General features: G+C 39.2%; 1 protein-coding gene across 30 annotated transcripts in view; it reads right to left on the bottom strand.

Annotated features, from left to right (window-relative positions):
- ANK3 (ankyrin 3) overlaps positions 1–21,063 on the bottom strand; it is a 374,073-nt gene that overhangs the window by 105,320 nt on the left and 247,690 nt on the right. For all 30 annotated transcript variants that reach the window (XM_040605364.1, XM_040605345.1, XM_040605347.1 and 27 more), the window contains 6 exons: positions 19,190–19,288; positions 11,171–11,269; positions 6,405–6,602; positions 4,285–4,383; positions 1,458–1,556; positions 104–202 (listed from right to left, as the gene is read on the bottom strand). In XM_040605364.1, coding sequence (XP_040461298.1) covers positions 104–202; positions 1,458–1,556; positions 4,285–4,383; positions 6,405–6,602; positions 11,171–11,269; positions 19,190–19,288 — 693 coding nt within the window. The remainder of the gene's footprint in view (positions 1–103; positions 203–1,457; positions 1,557–4,284; positions 4,384–6,404; positions 6,603–11,170; positions 11,270–19,189; positions 19,289–21,063) is intronic.

The following is a 21,063-nucleotide window of genomic DNA, read 5'->3' as shown; positions in this document are numbered from 1 at the left end:
TTAGTCTCCCTTTCTCTTCCCAAAAGACACATGCAAGATGAATGTGATTCCTTGCTTTGTTAAATATAGATAATCTAGGATTATACCTGGACCATCACCTTACCTTAGCTTTAGCCTCCACCTGGGCTCCGTTTTGTACCAGGTATCGAACGACCTCTGTTTGGCCAGCTCTGGCAGCCATGTGTAGCGCTGTTTCTCCTCTCTAGCACACAGCAGCAAAAAAAAAAAAAATCATTAAAAACACACTGCAGAAAAAACAAATTCCAACATATTTTATAAATACAAAAATAACTGGTGACCAAATCTCCACTAGAATATGTTGTGGCAGTTGTCTGTGAGGAAGATGGGAGATTAAGTCAATATATGACCTCTTAGCTGTGTGCTACAAGGTTTATTTCAGAGTCAGTTTCCCAACACAATAGTGTCTTTGTCATTAGCCTTTTCCTGAAAAGAGACAATGCAAATTTTTATTTACTAGCATTTTACTAACAGCATTAAAAATGATGTCCATTTAAATATACCCTAATTTAGTTAAACATAAAAATTATTTCAAATTTTGTATACGCAGACACACATACATTTGGCTTTCCTCCTGCTATGCCCTATGGCCCTACTATCATTTGATATTTGACAAGCACTGATAGGAGCGAACAAGAGGGAAAAAACAATCATTATTGAGTACATTAATCTAAGGCTACATGGACTTAATGAAAGGCAAATCCAAGGAAACCAGAATAAATTCAAGAAGGAAACGGCTTTGTACGTTTTTGGACATCAGTATGTCTTTAGGTACGAACTTGCTAATTTACAAACGATGTTGCATTTTTTTATAGTCTAATAGAGTTAGCAGATGAAGACTTTAATAAAATACTGTTTTCTAACCACACCTGTGTATGGAAGGTGAAAGGGAGATTTTGGGGCCAAGCTGCTAAAAATAATAACAGACTTCTATTTCCCCCCATTTCCCAACTTTCTAATATCCATCTAACAATGACTTCAGTTGTTACACACGCCCTGTGAGCCCTGGGGCACACCGTGCACATCCAGTAGAAAACCACACTTGTATGGCTGTATGGGCACAGGCAATATGTCCCGACAATCTGCTGCAAACTGTTGATAACAGCAGAACTTTCCTTAAATGGCAGGCCCCCGGGGTCTGGGGAAAACAGTGGTCCTCTGTGAAATAAACATCTCAAAAATTACATATGAGAAGCTACAGTATGCTCTCATTCTTTACTTTAGAAAAAGAAGAGAATAGAGTCTTTTTTTGGGTTTCCTCAACCTGTCAAGCACCTCCCGAGGACTCAGCAGGCTGTGCTACCCCGTGACTCCAGCAGGAGCCACAACTGCTATGGAGGTGGATGATGAACACCAGAATCAGGCGCTTTACAGTAGTGCTGCTCCCAGGTATAACGTATTCACAGTTCTGCCGTGCTGAAAGGAAACCTATTACTTACTACATTGGTGGTGTTGGGTGACGCTCCATGATGCATTAGCTGCGATACAATATTTACATGTCCCATGAAGGCAGCAACATGGATTGGAGTTAGGCCCGACTGAAAAGCAAACCAAAATCAAACATAAATATCTGCTTCCACACTACTTTACAAGAATGCCGTGGGCAAAATAGTTATTCTAAAGTAAGTAAACTCAAGTGCTTGCTTTTCTGAGAGGATCTTGTCTTCCCCCAAACAGTGTACATATGGTTAAATTAAAGGGTACACAGAATTGGAAACAACTATGAGTATGATTCACAAGCAAACATAAAACATTCTAGGAATTTAGTAATTCTTCATCAACTAAAATAAGCTATAGCTAAGCAAGATTTCCTCCTTAAGTTTTTGCTAAATATAATTTTGGACCGGGGAAAAAAATTAAAAAATAAAGGTAGAAGCATTCCTGGTACAAAGACAAGACTTTCTGGAACACTCAGTTAATGCAAAAAAGATGCAGCGTCCATTGTCCCCACCAAATCCAGTTGCTTTTAGGTGAACAAAAAGGTCTATTGAGCTTAGTGGTGAGCTCCGTCCCTGCTGTTTCTCCAGGAGAAAGGGAATTCAAAACTGTGGCATCCAGCCCAAGAGGCACAGACACAAATGACGTGGGCTAAAGATAATTCCCCCTTCCCTCAGGACCTTGTGGCACCATCACAAATCTGTACCACTGCCCTTATATAAGATATAAGACCAACTGGAGAGAAAGAGCAGGAGGGAGAAGGGGAGGGAAAAAAGGGAACAGTCATTTAGCAGGGCATGACCTCAAGGATTTTGCTTTAGAAATCCAATCAATAGTTAATATTTCTCCACATAGAATTACCCTAAAGCCTTTTCACAACTGCTTCTTCACAGCTGTACCAACAGTCAGCCAGAGACTGCAGAAGGGAGTTTTACTACCAAGAGAAGGAGAAAGCTCAGCGCATCTCTGGAAATCCCCTGATTTAGGCAGCTTCTTATAGATGTACACAAGTCCTGGGAGGGTAGAGGTGAGGAAAACACACTTTTGTTCCTTTCTCGTGAAGAATGACAAACATGAGCAGGAAAACATGAGTGGTTGAGTATGTTATTCTTCTCCCCGTTTCACATAATTTAGTAAATGCTTTTAAAATAACAGACTACAGGAAATACAACACATGTATCATCTTTGGTCATAAACACTAACTCATACTGCAGAGATTCAGGCCTGCAGCTAAAAAAAAAAGGTGCAGTATCTACAAATAGAAGTATGGAATCTACATTAAAAACAGAATTTACCATAGAAAAGGTAACAAGCATTACTGTTAATAAACAGTTTATCTGCAACGATGACTATTTGTGACATTTGGTACCATTTCCTCTTGTTGCATTTGCATTGTTTAGTCACATCTTGCAGCCAATACTCGTTTACTCTCGGATGTCTTTGGGGAGGAATACTCTGAAGCTGTCTGACCAGTTTGTTTTGATGGCCAGATAGAAACTTTCCGAGTAGGGAAATAGCAGCTTATGGATGGGTGCTGAGTAGCAGCTCCTAATTCTGTCTTGAAAGGTTGTTACCACTTAGACAGCCAGTGAAAGAGGCAGGTGGGAAGACAGAGCCCTGTAGTTAAGTACCATAATGAATCTCAACAAATGCAGTCCAACGTGGTTTGAGATCATGGTGAGGCAGCAATAGGAAATAAGGGAAGAGCTCTTGCTTTTGGAAAGTTTTTGCTTGAAAAAGCATTGCAGCAGATGTAGATCAGACTGTTAACCTGGTTCACGCACACGAGACAGTGTAGTTAAGTGTTGATGTTGCTTTTGCTCTCTTAATTCTTTGCATTTAAAGGGGATAAAATGGAATAGATTGGTTTTCTACTTCCACATTGACTGATTAATATAAGGACAGGCATCACATCTCTTCTGTTAAGGTTCTCTTTATGCTTCTCAGTCATTTGGTAACGTGACTTCAAATTAGACTCTGAAAGTTTCATGTACAACTGCTACGGTTTTTAAAAACTAGTCTGGAGACACATGAGCTGTAGTAAGGACAGGTAGGCTCCATTCTCCCTCAAGGAAGCCAGGAAGGGGGCTGTATGGTTTGCTACTGAATAATTAGAACAAAAGCCCATGCATCAAGTGAAACTCCATTTTGGGGAGATGAACTGCTCCCAGTTGTACCTTGTTTAATCAATGGAATGGTTTACCATTTTCTAACCTGACTTCTTGCACAGTGGTCACACACTCATATATGTGACCTTTCCTCCCAACTTAGAAGATACATACACATAGACAAACTAAATTTTCCATAGGTACTTAATTAATCTCTAAATTGTGCCAATAACTGGGTGTAGACTATCTCATGCTGATTGAAGTAATAGCATATTGATTCCTGTCTAGTTGATTTATGATGAATTGTGATGCTGGGTGACTAGAACTTCCGTGTGGAAAGCCAAAACAAGCTCTGAATTAAACCACCTTTCAAAACAGGACTTGAGTGAAGCACAGTCTTCATCTTGATGTCCGTAACAGAGTGAATTTAATCTTCAACGCATTAAATTACAGGCAAAAATTGACAGAAATTACAATCTTTTAAAAAATGTTAATCTTGTTATTCCCACCATATTCCCAAAGTTTAACAATTTTTTGAGTGTTATTATCCATTAGGGTAACTGACTTTCTTATTCAGTTTTATTATTTGGTAATTAGTTGAAAATAACTGTTGACTTGATTGGTACATGCTCTTTCAGAAATATTCAAATATTAATTGATATAGCTACGATGACTTTTGTGGGAAAGAGAGACAAATGTGAAAAGACCACTCACTTCTTACCTCAGTCACAGCTTGAATTGATGCACCATGCTTCAGAAGAAGTTCCATGACTTTTATTCTGTTCTTCTTGCAGGCAATGTGAAGAGGTGTGAAACCATTCTGTAAATGAGAAAGAACATATTTTTTGATACTGCACATACCATAAAAAAGTAGAATTGGGTATGGAATTCATATAAAACATTCCTCTCTTTTAACAAAACACCTCCCAGATTTGTTTTGGCTTCACTAAATTTTTCATGTAAAAGAAAGAAAAAAATTCTAAAAAGAAAAAGACATACTTCATATAGCCAGTTTTGCTTATGAAATATATTGCCCACTCCAATGAATAATTTCTTTTTAAAAATTCTCCACCTACAACTATAAAAAACTTCATTTTCGCTTAGCATATTCATTCTTAACTAGGTGGAGTTTTTTGTTAAGAGTTTTTGGGGAGTTTGGGTTTGGGTTTTTTTTGTTTGTTTTCTGTGGACTTTTCATAACCACTGGTAAAAAAAACCACTTTGCCTTTACAAGCTCCGGCATTTAGATCTTCTTTTAAACTAATCTTACTACTTCCACCCCATTCCCCCAATTCATTACCTACCAATTTACTGTAATTACAATTATTTTGACCCTTCCTTTAAAAAAAAAATTGTGTGTGCAGCAGACTGAACATTTAAAATTGCCCTCTTATTTAGTGTGACGTGATATGACAGAAAACAAATAAAACAGGAAAACAAGTTATCCAGGGCATCCACAACTGGTTCAGTAACATTAGTGCACTGAATGCTGATGCCGCTCTGTATATTCATCAAAAAAGCCTTTGCAAAACAATTCTGAAATCAGCTGACAGAACTAGTCCCTCAGATCTGATCAAAATTAGCTTTTTTACCGTAAAGAATATTGTATGCTTTTGTAACATGAAGTCACTGCAATTGCCTGTTCCAGTGCGAGCAGCTCTCAACTGTCTCCTTAGCAGTGGACAATGTCCAGAGTAAGCTCTGATGTGTTTCAGGGAAGAATGAGCTCAGGCTCCAGGTACTACACACTCAGGCTCTTTCTACTTAATCACCCTCAGTGGGGATCAGGACAGAATAAAAGGGAACGCTAAAAGGTTTAAGGGAAAAGGAAAGTTGTGGCTAGGTTACCAGACTACTGAGAGGCCACTGCCAGCAACTCTGACAAGCTAAACCTGATGATGATTTGATTATTTCAGAAGGTGAAAATAAATATTACAGGCCTACATACCTCTCCACTTGCTGGTTATAGTGAACAAAACCCATATATCATAATACCTTGACCTAAGACAGCTGAAGATGGGTTGATCTGATGCAAAAAACAGAGGGGCTGAGGGAAGAAAATCTATGGAGCCTATGCTGTTTTCAAGACAGTCAATCCCACCTGGCTTGTGAGGGTTTCAGCAGCTCACATATTTCAGGAATTGAATGAGTTAGTAGCATCAAGCTGTGAAACCAACAGTCAACCCAATTAATGTCAGAATGTAAATTTGTTTGGAAAAATTATTGCAAAACAAATGAAAAAGACATTTTAAAAACAACTGGTTTCAAGTATAATTTTGAAAAAAATACATCAATGCATTCAGTTTGTATGCAGTTTAATTAAATTAACAGATTTTGTTGCTGGAGTTGTTTTTAAATTAAAAAGCCACATGGCTCCATTGACATAATTATAAATACCACAGATATTCACTATGTAACTCATTCCTACTTTTTACTGCTTTGCATCTTTGAGAGCTAATAAAAATTCTGTTTTAAGCATTGCTGATTATTTTCTCTTTACAAACATTTAGAAAATTAGAATTCTCTACATACCAAAAACTACAGCAGTTATATCTGCATCTGTTTCATCTATCCAGAATCATACCAAGCTACCAGAAGGCAAAAGTGCCTTAGTTACACTAGAAATTCATAAATCACTGTTGACCATCCATAAACAAAGGTCTGCTCTGATTGCATGATACATTATTCATACTTTGAACCTCAAGCATCCTGTCTTGGGCTGTAGTAATACAACATTTCCTCACTGTCAATGATCAGCAGGCAGAAAATAACTCTCAAATAAGTCTCACTGCAACTTTGGAAGAATGCTTAGCTGTGAATAGTAACCCGCTGTGTACTCACCAGTGCTTTGGCATTAGGATTAGCTTTCTTGTCCAAGAGAACCTTGGCAACTTTGTAGTGGCCACAGTGGGCGGCAACATGCAGCGCAGTCAGATAGTCATTAGTGACGTCATCTACAGGCACGTTGTGCTGAATCAGAAGCTGAACACAGTTTAGATGATCTCCTTGTGTTGCCATGTGCAACGGAGACAAACCATTCTGTGAACAAAAAGACCCAGCACTGATGGGTTATAGGATGCTCAGAGAAATTGAACTCCTTACGTTGTTCTTAAAGCATTTGTTGCATGATGAATTTTACAAGCCCCGAGAGCACACAAAATAAACCTAACACCTTCAGTGTAACAACGAGGGCTCTTATTCTAGCAAAAGCCATGTGGGATTTGGAGCTTGTTCAGTTAGAGTTTGTAGGCAGCTCTACATTTAAAAAACCCAGTCATACCAATACCAGCAATGCTCTACACATAGCTTATTTCAGCCAGCATAACTCAGATAAATTGCTCAAGTTAGACAAGTTATGTGAAGAACAGCACTTTGTAAATTTTTAATACCCTAACCAGGAAATTGCTGGGTTTAGTAGCTGCATTAAACTCATAACTCTAATGTAGACTGCATATATCAGACATGACAGAGCATCCCTCAGTAATCACTACAAGCTTCCCTCACCCCTCCTCTAGTGTTTTCCTGAATTTGGGTTGTACACACACCTTGCACCACATTAGACACCTGTGGAGACCATTCATTCTTCCCAGCCAACATGAACACAGCAGCAAAAGTTTCAAGTGCAACAAGGTTGAAAAAACCTGAATGAGACCACCATGATGTGACCTACCAGCAGAGCGGTAAAGCTCTGTTTCATCAGGGAAACTCCTGAGAGACATTCATGTTTAGGAATAAAACCTGTGTCAAGGATTGTTTCTTGCACTGCTTACAATAGTTAATCAACAAGCTGACAACATATATTACACTTCCAGAGTAAAAACAAGAGAGAAAATTGTCAGGGCTTTGAAGGACTGACCCTATTTCGTGATAAAAGTTTGAAAAAAATGCCAGAATTAAAGAGGTCTTGTTAGCAGAGATACATGAGCTCTTTAGACAAACCTCGACACACCTCCTTCCATTTGTATTCCTTTGGTTTGGTTTTGTTTTGGTTTGTTTTTTATTTGCTTTGTCCTTCTAATGCTAAAATTAGATTCAAGTGCAGGAGCTATTCTGGTAACACACAATAGTATCTAATCTATAAATGACCGACAGTACACTGTGTTTGCCACCATGAGGAAACTGAAGCTTTTGCTCACAGATGCAGTGCCCTCATGTGACCACAGTTCGCAAAAGCAAAGTAGCCATGTAGAGCCAGCTGAGATCTCGGGCTCGCTGAAACAGATGATTTCTTTCTTCTTCCTTCCCACGGCCATATCATAACATTAATGACAAACGTAAAGGTGGAAATACACAGTGAAGTAATTTCTAAAAGTGACATGGAAGAAGGATGAAAGCAAACACGTTAATACTGTCAGAATTTGAAGAGTTTACATTCAGTGCTGAGAAGCAGACATTCTCGGACACAGTTATATCTTTCAAGTAAGATTATCTCATGGGCATCTCACTTGTGATTTATGTTGGCTTGGATAAGCCTCTCTCCCATTCCCAAAGACTACTACAGCAATTATCTGCATGAAAGCTTGACACTAGCAATGCATTTTAAATGTTTTCACTGCCTTCTGGTGTAGCTAAACAGAATAATAATAATAAAAAAAGATTATTTTCCCTCAGTCACCGAGCCCTCGTGATAACAGTTTGTAACTGATGATGCTTTTTTAGGTGATAGTAAAAATCATGAAACTTTATACTGTGCTGATCCATTTTTATGAGAAAGAACCTTCAGGTGAAAACTGTCATTCTTCACAGTAACAGCCAATAGACCACACTTATTAATGGAGTAAGAAATTGAGAAGTTAACATGGGACTCCCTTATAGGACACACTTGTACAAAAGAAGCTGATGTTGATGGAAAAGAAGGGAAGAAGGAGAGGAGTCACACGTCAATCCGTGAAAATCAGCAAGATGCTTGACAAAATTCTGTCATGGATAAGAAAAGTACAGAAACTAGCCAGAGTTTACATAGAAGTGAAAGAGACAGGACTGGATGCTAAAGAAGTCGATGAAGACAAAATATCATTGGAATATTGTCTTTTGCTCTGACCTAAACCAAGCTGGCTCTTAATTCTGTCATAGAAGATGCTCTGCAATCTTACACAAACCAGTTAATATTTCAATGCCTTTGTCTTTCCACTTTTGACACCAAAAAATTACACTTAACAACGTTCTGCTGTGTCATATTCATGTTTTGAGAAACAATCCACCAATGACCGTAAGAAGTGAGTTAGCACTTCACGATGGAGCCACTATATAAACAGTTATATTTTATTGTTTTTATTAAGATTGCCAAGCAAATATTAAAGGTGAAGAAGTTCAAGATTAATCAAAGATGTTGACAGTCTCATGATACCTTAAAATAAAAAACAGAAGAGGACCACAGAGATGAAATAGAGTATCAAATGCCTGACTGGGCAAATATAAAATTATCAGTGATACATAGCTTATTTTGTAGCTGTGTCAAAGGACTTTAATTGGAGAAAGTGCCATTAACTTGGGGGAGGGGGGGGGCTTGTCGAAAAAAGAAAAGAAGAAAAAAGGAGGAGAGCCAAACAAGCCTAGAAAAACAGTAATTAAAAAGAGATGAACATAGCTACACAGACATGTCATTTCTCACACTGAAAATCATTGGCATACTTAGGACTAGAATTTGGTTCGCCTTTTGCTTGTAGAAAACCCCAGACAATCCATGAGGTCATTGCCTCCCCTGAAAATAAGCCTAAGGTTATTCCAGAGTGAACAAGGGTCAGCACTACAGTACACAATCTCTAGCAGGAAACAGCTATCAAACTGTGGTCCAGTTATTCTTCTGGAAGAGTTTTACATAATGTGAGAAAACTTTATGAAGTTCAAATTCTTTCAGAGATATGCCCTATATCCAATAATATATGACTTAATTTGAAGAGAATGGAGCCACTTATTTTGCAGAGGACAGTATTACAGTTTAGTGCCAAATGGATGAATTCATTTATGTCATTCAGAGGCACTGCTACTCCTTAGCTCACCTTCTGAAAATGGTAGAATTAACACATCTGAGGGAAACTCAGGAAGCGCTGCATTCTTCTGTTCAATTTTTAACACAAAAAAGTTTTCCCTTTTTCAGCACTGAGTCTCCCATTTTGCAGAATGTGTTTATATAAGCCTCTGCAGTTCAATGTCCAAGTCTTTCAGCCTTGGGCCATTTCAAACCCAGTATCTCCTGTTCTCATCTGCCTGATTTTGGCTAGTGAACTGTGGACCAGGCATGTGAACCTCCTCAGGAAAAGGAACAAATTCATAACCTACAGGCCTTGAACAGCAGGTTAAGTTTAGGGGTAACACCTGACAATACAAAATCCATGAGACAAAGAAACGTAATTCCTCAGGACAGGCTCTAATTTATGATGGTGGAAACCAAAGCATTGGGGTTGACATTTTTTTTTTCTTTTAAGTAATTAACTGAGCTACCAGAGAGTGTGAAAGAGTCTTACTCCTTGGAGTATGAGCTCTAGGCTCTGAGAGTGGCAACAGTGCGGAGATGCACCCAAGGGGCCCTAGGCAGCCCTTTGCTGTCTCCCCCTGCTCGTGAAGTTTGCAAGTCAGGGCTGTGGGAGTCCATGGAAACTCCACATGCAGAGGATGGGTGGATTCTGTCTGTCAGATTACCCATGACAGCACTTGCCGGTGACTCACTGAGCAGAGGAAAGCTGGTGCCAACCTCCCCAAACAAATGCTAAATATATTCCAATAAGGGGGATAAAAAACAGAGAAGAGGGAGGAGAAAAGCAGAATATAGAAGCATACTGAGACAGAATAGGACAGGATGACAATAGAAAAGAAATAATAGAAGGAAACAAAAACTGTTGTTGGAAATATATTGCTTGCAGACTAAGAGAAAACATGTAGTGAAAGGTTATCCTGGGAAAGAAGCTCCACAAACTGCACAACCCAAATGTCAACCCTGAATGAGAATGTAGTGGTGCTACAAAGCAGGCTGCTGCACTGAGATTAAAATCAGCGTAACGGTAGAGCAGAGACCACCACCAGAAGAGTTCTGGCAGGTGCATGCTTTAATGCCAACCCTTGGGCCTACAGCAATCTGTGAACCCTAGCACTGGTGATTTGAAATTCTCACGAAGAATTTTGTATGATAAACTGTAGAGAAATAGAAAGTGGAGAAACTGGTAATCAGGCGAAGTCCTAAGGAAATATGAGCTGTCTCTGCAAAGAGACATGGCTCTATTTTTATCTCTGTCTCTACTCTAGCCTCAGGGTAATTTGGTGCAAGCTGAAGATAAATTATAATCACTGTGTATTTATTCCAGGATAGATACAGAGATTTTCAGCTACTGAAATTGTGAAGGATAGGGTTACCATACATGCCTTTTTGGTTGGCACATAAACCTTTTCTTGTGCATCTTGATTTAACACATTTTACATACGCAGACGTGCTCTACATACGGCATTCACTTTGGAGATCTCCCACACAGTTACTTTAAATAGCTATGAAATAGGAAAATTATTGTCAAACCCTTAAATATATGAGACAGGCAGAATTACATAAACACCCCCCCAAAAAAAAACACCCAACAAAACTATAAGGATTATCCCAGCAGAAAACAGTACCCAGTTACCTTGGTTTTGGAAAGAATAGGAGCACCACGATCCAGCAGCATTTCTACAACCTGTTCATGACCACTTCTTGCTCCACAGTGGAGGGGTGTCAGCCCATCCTGTGGGACACAAGCATTACAATTGATTAGTTTCAGACACAGTAAAATCTTGTGCGCTTTTATAAAGACCTATGACTTCCCAAGGAACTAATTCATCCAGCAGGATGCTCCTCTTACACAACTGAAGAGCTGAACCTGTTTATTCAAATGGACAGCGTTTGTTTTTGCACTGATTTTCTAAACATGTAAATAGTCTTATTAAACTGGTGCTCGTGCAGTGGGCCACCTCCAGGCCCTCACTGTACATGCAGTAAAGTGGTAAATGCACATACGAAAAAAAGATGAGATTGCAGTTCAGGTACTTTGCGTGCACGCCTTTGAGAAAACTGGGCCTTCAATTTGTCAGTATACATCAAAATCAAGGGACAGTCCTTTTGTCTGAGAGGAAAAAAAAATCAAAATCTTTCCTACTTAGACTTCTTTATTACACTGATTTTGACAGGTTTCTAGCAGATGAGAAAAATGTCTTAAAGCCAGGTGATGAAAGCATATTGGATTCACTTCTTTCTCTTGTCACGTAGACTGTACTTGTGTGACTTCCAGCTGAGTGATGGATCTAGAGTCAAGGCATAAAGTCAAGACCTCTTTTTTGTAGTAGTATCATCATATTAGAAATACATTCCTTAAATAAGAGGAAGACTCTTTTTAACATTAACAAGAGTTATTCCAAACTGATTTAATTATTCTTTGACCCGTAGCATGTTTACAGTGCTCAAGTAACCTGCTGTACATGAGCGCTGTGATGAAAGATAGCACATATGCCTTTAGTAACTGTCAGTAAAGTCACATGCAGTTTTTCAATGGTGTATGACATAGAGCTTGTTAGAAATAGTAATGTCATAGATTAAAGAAAATAAGGAAGAAAACCGAATGTTTTCAGAATTAGTAAGAGCAAACGTGATTTGTTACAAGCAAAACAAATATGCAGGAGATACTGTCACACAGAAACAATATTGTATTTTCACTAAATATGTCAAAAGAGAAGCCTTTATAAGAAACATTGAAATTAATAAAGAAGGTAGATAAATATTTATTAGTTTTCTAAACACAGCCCATAAAGAAAGGGGCCTTTTTTCCAGTGTCTTCCAGCACTCTTATAAACACATATGTTGTATTGTCTAAAATATGTATGTCACATCATTTTTATAAAAAGGATTGTCTAAAATGCCTTGTCACACATCCTGTGCTCACCAACTCATGCACACACACACCCTCTCTGTCTGTCTCTGTGTGGTAGTAAGTACTATCAAGATACCTCCTTAGATGTATTTTCCATGCATAATTATAAAATTCTTTCTTGCCAATTCCTAAACCAGTACCCTCTACTAGAACATCAGCTTAAGGCCTGCAAAGTGTAGAGGGCAGCTGGGAAGAGGGAAGCAGCAATTCAGAGAGCTTTACATTGTGCTGCTTCTACTTTATTGCCCTCTTCTAACAAGCCTATGAAAGATAGCAAACCAAAATTGTTGTGATTAACTTTTTCTGCTAGTCTCATTTAAAACTTTTATGGCTCTCATTGTGAATGGTCTTCCAATTTAAGGCATATGTTTTTGACATAAATGAAGAAGAGATTTTGGTTCAGACTTAACTTGATCAGGACTCAGGGAGTCATTTGTTCATGCAAGATAAACACAATTTGGCCCACTATGTTCTTACTAGCTTCTCCAGAGCTGATGCTATTGTCATTTCTGTTTTCTGTTACTTCAGCCCATGAAGTACATGGAAGGGCATCTTGTTAAAAAGATACTACACCAAATAAAGATGTATTGCTCAAAACATATAAGTAAAGACAAAAAGAAAAGATATGAAAACCCATGAATGGCACATTTATCAGCTGAGTTGCAAATATTTTGCTGTAGCTTCACAAATGTTTAAAAAGGTAACACTTATTTCCCATATGAGTAGTTTCCACAGGCAAGGGCACATCAAGTACTGAGCGGGACGCAAACAACTAACATAAAAATATCACCACAAAAAAAACCCCAAACCAAACCAAACAAACACCCCCCCCCCCACCCCCCCCCCCCCCCCCCCAAAAACAACAAACAAACCATATGGGAAAGAAAACAAAAACCAGCAAAGCTAGGTAACTAGAGACCTGCAGGTAGAAGCTGAAGATCTGAAGATCATGTACATTAGATCGTTCGTTCTTTTTATTTCCTATAATGATCATGTTCTCCAGGCACATCAAAGAAACATACTCAAGGAGATCAGGCACAAAATTTTAAATTAGAGAACACTTTCCAGATTTTATGCCCCCTCCCTCATTTCACCAATGTATCATGAGTGGCGCATACCAAGCTCACAGAGTGCGACACACTTGATCATGCACTAGATTACAACCTTACAAACTACTTCAGTGCTCCCCCGAGCACAGTGCACCAGTCCTCACAGTGCCTGGTACCCTGCACTCCGACCTCTCCCAACCCCCCCAGCTTACACCTATGGCCGACAGGGTTCCTGCAGCACAGGAGGCGGCAGGCAGTCATGCTTGGCTAGTTAGAGCTCATTCTAATCCACAGAGTGGTCACTACCACCAGATGCATCACATGGCATGACGCAACATTGCAATGCAATGTAGGTGGTTACTGGGACAGCTGATCTATTGTTAAGATGATGTCAGGACTCCCACTGTAAAAAGCAAATACACTTGAAGACAGCTCATTTAGCTGCAGAGATTTTTGATTTTTTATTTTTATACTGAAAAGACACCATCTATTCAGCTGGCTTGGTTAATTGCTATATGGCACTAAAAGCATGTAAAAAAAAGTGCTGAGGCAATCTGAAACACAGATCAAAGAAAGATTTTGTTTAAAAAAAGAGAATCTGAGATTAAAAGTGACTGCTCTGAACTCAGCAAGACTTCACTGATTTTGTCAGGAGATTTTCTACTTGCTTATTTACTGTTTATATAGACCATAGGATGTGAAGCGTAAAATATATTACATGTATTAGGAAGCAAACTTGCCTTAATATGATAGTCTGCAATGGCTCAGAAAAACCATTACAAACGATTATGACAATAATCTGCAGATTAAGGACTCTCTAAGTATGCACTGACATGATAAATCATATCATCTGTATTATCTATCCCTCCAGAGAGCCTAAGGGCAGTTCCAGCAAAGCCAGGAAGACAACAGGAGTTCCGCTTAGGCACAAGCTTCCCATAGCATTGCACACCCATCTCTGGGGCTGCTGCTCTTTCTTTAGCTGTTATTTAAAACACACACACACACACACACACACACAAATAAACGAGATTTAAGCATTGTTTCTGGTCCCTGTTGTGATTCAGATAAGTGTAGCTCTCTGATCACGTTGCACTGGGGTCACAACTGGTTTGAGATTAACAATGATGGTGCGGGCAGTTGAGCCTCCCTGCTGCAGTGTTTCCCTGCCACCACATGTGGCTCTAAGGGACAGAACCAGCCTCCCTGTGCTCCCTGGCTACCCCTTCCCTGTCAACACTAATGCAGAATTTCTCTCGCATAATGGGATCCTCTGGGCTGTACCCCAAATCCACGCTAGCCTCAGTACCACAACTCTCACATCAGTGAGCATCAGCTTCCAAGCAGTCTATGAACGATGAAATTAAGCACAGCACTTGGTAAAAACTCAGCTGTGATGTAAATACCCAGCAAAAGCTTGTCATGCTTTGAGCCAAATCCCAGAGCCGGCCCATAGCCCTGGCAGGAGTGCAACAGGCACTCCACTCCCCTGAGCCAGAGGTAGGAGGCATGTTTCACCAGGGGAGCAGTTACTGCTGCCTCCAGGGTTTATCAGCCCCATTGCTGTTTAGCAGTCTCCCTGCATGTGCTTCAGCCCAGCAGGGCTCTGTATCTCATGGCTCCTCCATGCTCTAAGTCTCCCGAATTCTTCACTTCACTGACACTATTGCAAACTGCCCCTTCAGTACAAGAGGGCAACAAATGAAGTTTCCTCTTCCTGCACAAGTTAAATGCACTTAGGAGTGCCAAGTGAGTGTTATTCTTGTAGTTATTTTATATCTTAATACATGTAGTTTTTCTGGAGCTGTTTATGCATCATCTGATGTATCTTAAAAGAGCATACTCCACACACTTTCATGCAGATGTGAATGCTGGCCTGTTATTTAGCTGCAAAATCAGTAGAATGAAGATTATAAACACTTATTGTTAATCCAGGTTAGAACTTGCTGGCTGCCTGCTTCAGACACAAATTCACCTTGGCATATACACTATTAGACAGCCAAAGCAAATCAAGGTAATTTAATCGACCTCTCTAATTAAACTTTATTTTTCAAAGTCTTTTCTGGAAGACAGAAAAAACATAATTAGGGCAACATTCAGTAAACATGCTACATGAGGCATTAATAACTCTTTGCTTAGAACGTTAGTCAAAAACCTGAATGATAAAATCTGCCCTGGATGGACAAAAGCAGTGCACAGTTCTTGAGGAGTAACCTTAAGGATTCAGTACAAAGGCCCAAGTACCAGCTGCTAGACATCTTGCACAGTAAAAGGACAGAGAGAAGATAAACAGCTGGTTAAAATAAACAATGGAACCAAAGCCTGAACTACAAAAAAAAAAAAAAAAAAAAAAAAAGAGATGGCTGAGCCTCAAAAGAGTTTTAAGATCTTTTTTGGACAAATATCTCATACGCTCATACATTATCTCAACTCCTAACTGCAGTTTACAGGTGTGCAACACTGTTTTTCGTGCTCATCAAATCTTAGTCTAATGAACACAGAGAAATCAGGAGACCATCATTGACTTTTACAATAATTTAAACAGGATAAGGATTTAGCCCTTCACATTAACCTTTTGCACAGTATTTCAACATTGCAGTTTCCAGGACCATCTGCCAACAGCAAACACAAATACTCATGGAAATTACTAAGGAAAAGAAATCATTACCCCAACTTATTTAATACTCGGGAAAGGCTTTAGGTGAATTTATCTATAAAATGAATATGTTTGTGAAAAATAAAAATAGATATTACATGGAGCATATTTCCAGTACCCCATACAGAGAATGGATTGCAGGAACAGATCACAAAACAACAGCTGAATTGCTAAATCTGTCCCATCTAAGAGTCAGAGTAGCGAATCCTGGCCCTGTTAGTGTTTGGTCAACAATACAAAACAGTATCTTCTGCATACTCATTTAAGGATGAATTACAGATCTGATACAGGAGAAACAAAGGCCTAGGAATTTCTACCTCTGAGGAAAAGGAACAAACAATTTTCAATATTTTTTATCCTTTCATATGGGTACAGAACTTTTGCCATTCACCTTTAAAGAGGTATTTTGCATTCTGTAACCAACATTCGCATTAAATAAAATCATGGTGTCCAAGACAAAAATTATTTTAACCAACTAAAAAAATTCTTCTAATCTATCTAGAACCTCTTAAAAAAAACCAACAAAGTGAGGTCTCACATTTATAGATCTGTTCAGAGAAGCCTCACTTATTTTCATGTGCAAATCCCATTGTTTATCAAGTTGGGTGTGCATTCAGCACCTGCACCTGCCCCTTACAAAACACGAGGCTGGGGTCTGACTGGGCGTCCAGCTGAACAGCATGATGATATATATATCAGAAAAGACAGCCCTGGATGCTCTTTGCCTTTCAATACATTCAGTAGTGGTGATGCTGTTAAAAAAGGATAGGACTGAAGCTTTTGTCATCCTCTATTTTTGTAAGGCCATTCTATATCTGGGACGTTAGGGGGGAAAAAAAAAAAAAGGTGCTTAAAAAATGAAATTAATGTGAAGTTGACATACCTCAATTGTTAGGCCTTGGGAAACAACATGGGGTCAGGTAGGAATAACAGGAGATTTAGCAGGAACATGTGTTATAACAGCTCACAGCAATTAGTCTTTGCTATTGAATATGAGAACTAAGCAGACACTCCAGACACAATGTCCTTGTTCCATCTAGCACCATGTTACTCTCAGCCTTCTGTTGCTCCTCCTATTGATTTGTAAATCCTCCCTGACCTACTCCAGCAATGCTCTTCCCTTTTCTTGACCATGCAGCTCTGCAGTTCAGTGAGTCTCTTCAGCAGAGGCACATGCCACACAGACCACAGGCTGGTAAACCCTTGCCAGGATGAGTCAGTGCTGCCAGGAGCAAAACTTCCACTTAGTCACTAACTGCCAGAAAATGATGCTTCTGGTAATGCCAGAGAAGTGCAAGGATGAGTGACACACATACAGCACAAGCAGGAGAAGTTATTCAAATCCCTTTTGATTTATGGGTGTTTGGGGAAACAGGCAGTCTCTGGGGGAAGCCAGAAAACACAAACCACCACTTCGTGAAGTACACTCATCCATTGCCTTTCACCTCACTGGGAAGCTCTGCCAGACTTGGGAGCTGTTAATGCTTCTGCCTTCTTCCTGAATCCTGTTTCCATCCTAGCCTGTATTTTTAGTTATCTTAATTAGCCTAATGTCTGACCCTGGAGTCTATGATACAGAAAATGAAGTAGATAATGGATTTTCATAAGTAAAAGTAAAGAATAAGCTGGACTCAAACTATTTAAAGTAGTGGTTCCTAACGTTTTGGCTGCAGTGGGCCATATAAATACTTACAGAGAAGAGCAAGTAGTTCCTTGCCATGTCCCTTTCTCCCTGCTCTAACCAAATACACATCTATCATGTCACCAACATGTGACCCTCCCCACCACATGGTAGGCTAATGCCCCTCAGGCTGGCAGCCCCCATGTAGCACATAAGAGGCTGCTATTTCAGTCCAGAAATTACACCCACTGCTCAAGGTATCCATGAAAAGTCATCTCTTCCATATTCCTCAATGAGAAAAACCAGAAACATTTTACAAAGAAATCATGAGTGACTTCTAAAGGTAAAATAGAAGTACTAAAGAAAAACATGTGGAGAGAATGAAGAGATGACAAAATACATTGACCCAGTTTCTGAATTTGCCACAGAAATAAAAAATACCAATGTGCTCAACAAGCACTGCAGGAAATCTCAGAGGCTGCTGAAACACTGAAAAAACAAACAGAAACCTACAGATACAGTAATAATTGCAGAAAAAAATATTCTTAAGTTATTTCTTTGCTTTTCTTAGAATGATTCTGGTGGAAATTATATGGAATAATTAAAAATGGAAGATGATAAGCTAATACTGCAAGAGAATGACAATTGTCAAAGAAGTTACAGGCGCAGCTCCTGAAGGGTTACCTCACGTGCACAGGAGTGTGTTGCAAAGACTGCCCTGACAGCCCACAGCACCACTAGGTCTAGATTTACTTCCAAACATTTAACTTTTTCCTTCTCTTTTTGCCACTGTATAAGTAAAAAAAATATCTCTAAACTAGTTTGATTGGGTTTTAGCTACTGCAATCAACTATAACCATATGTATCGAGCTTCTAAGTCACTCAGTGGACAGAATTGCCAGCCTGATGGAAACCATCGCTATGCCCAGCACATTTGCTGGCAAATCCAAACCAGAGCTAAGCACCCAGTCAGACGGAGGCTGAGCTGCATGAGGCTCAGCAGCAGCAGCATTCTCTGTGACACTGCCCTGTGGATAATGAAAGGCAAACACACACTCCAGTTCAAAGTTATTCTTTTAGCATTCAAATTCTGAAATATCTGGATTGAATTCTTGTCTTTTAGTGTTTTCCTGTACATTCACTTCTACCCCCAAGCAGCTAGAAGCAGCTCCTAACGAAGTGCTCTACAGAAAACATGGAAAATTGTTGGTTCTGATCTTTGCCGTACATGGTGTTTCACACACTGTTTTGAGATATAAAATGGTTGCAATAGGGTGCTAACATTCTACAAAAAGAAATGCAGTGCAGCTATGGTAGCCTGCCAGGAAGATGAGTGATTTAAGCTGTACAGCAACTAACAGGTCAGAGGCAAGAATTCCACACAGTCATTCACAGCATTCACACTTAAAGCTTACCCTTGTTTTGGCATCAATTTTAGCTCCTCGATCAAGTAGGAGTTTGACCATATTTGCATTTCCCCTCTTTGATGCAACATGCAATGGCGTGATATCATTCTGTGGAAGAAAAAAAACATCAAAGTAAATATCCATATACCTTTCTTTCATGAACTCCATGATCGTCTTGCTCACAGAATGAATTATGCCCAATTTGCTGAAGTGTAACACAGTTTTGTTTCCCTAGGAGAATGAAAGTGAAGGGAAGCTCTATTTATCCATACATGTGAATTACCAGCCTGGTACCTCTACACATATATTATGAAGACAATGCAGTTGTGGTTGGAGTTACAAGATGAAATGATTGTGCCTCAGTTCTCAGTTTTTGTATAAGCATTAAATTATGCAACTTTACTGAGTAAACTCTAGCAATTTAATTCAGTTATGGCTGTTTCTAGGCATATAATCATAAGGATTCATACCTCACAACCTCATCAGCCTTGTAGAAGCCATGGAAAATAAATGAAACCATTACATCTGTGGGTCTAATTCAAAAGCAACAAGATGCCAATATTTATTTCAGAACACCATCAGCAAATGCTGAGCTGAAAGCCTTGTAAGCACCTTTGTTTCAGTTATATCACTGATTTCACCTACCAAACTTGTTCCTCTAATCGTCGTAATACTGTACTTCAAGTGAGACTGTAAATATGTATATGTGCTTCCCTAAGTGGTGCCTGGCAGGCCAGCAGCATGCAGCAACGCTGCACATCGAGGACAGTTACATAACCAATGTGTGCGCACACAAACACACTTCTTTAACAAGATGTAGCTAGGATGTTTCTTCATGCTCTGATGAGTCCTTTATCTTGTGGTGTATGAAGGCCACATCCTGTACATATTCGATCATATGGAGCCAAGTAAAAATAAAAGGATTTAAATAGAGCATGCAGCCACTGCACAAAGGCAAATAGAATTTTAAAGGAAATGTTTGTGTGTGTTCAGGGACAGCACAAACAGCTGGCTGCATAAAACCAGCTTCCCTGTGACCAAGCAGAAAGCAGTAAATTTTAGCGAGCATGTGTCCTACAGCTGATTGAATCAGTGAGGCACCCCTGGCCTCAAAGAGCTGGTGAGTGGTACAAGTGTTTTACCTGGGCAACAGACCGTTTAACAGTTTCCTCAAAACTGCAGGTGAGTGGAAAGAAAACCAGCAGTGAAAAAAGATCCTATCTCAGATGTGACAAGCTGACTCACAGCTTAATAATAATGCTGAGCACCTAATCCAGCATGCTACATTTTCATTTACACAAAATTTCACTATGAAGCTAACTCACAACTACTATAAAGTACCAATTAATAATATCACAGAAGTAAAATACATTTAGCAAGATGAAATGATAAAGCTTCTTTCTCCAATATTAATGATCATTAGAGCCCCAAAGCAACTACTGTTCCAGAGTGGCTTCTCGTTTCTTTAAAACACCGAAAACAAAATAATGTTTAGCACAGTAAACAAAAAAAACATGCTATGCCTACTCCTTCCAGGGATGTAAAATTGTGTGCTCACTTAACTTGTAATATGTGATTTTATTTTTAAAAAAAAAAAAAAAAAAAAAAAAGAATTAATTCTATTTGATGGGGAGTTGACATTGGATATAATATGGGGTCAGTATGTTACTGTATCAGCCACAAATAGGACAAAAAAAGATAGGAGAAAAACAATTTGAAACGGAGATACTTTCTTCTTTTCCTCTCTTCCCAGGAGGAAAGATGTTGCTTAGGTCACAGGGAGAGATAGATGAATTCTAGTTTCCTGAGAAAAAACAGTAGAGGAAACAACTTTCCTGTCTTCAAGTAAAGGGTACTGCAGGTAATTTAGACTGAAGGACCAC

The sequence above is a fragment of the Falco naumanni genome, chromosome 9 (genome assembly GCF_017639655.2).
Source record: "Falco naumanni isolate bFalNau1 chromosome 9, bFalNau1.pat, whole genome shotgun sequence".
Classification (NCBI taxonomy): Eukaryota; Metazoa; Chordata; class Aves; order Falconiformes; family Falconidae; genus Falco; species Falco naumanni.
Note: the sequence above shows the minus strand (reverse complement) of the source record. Positions and strands in the feature narration are given on the sequence as shown.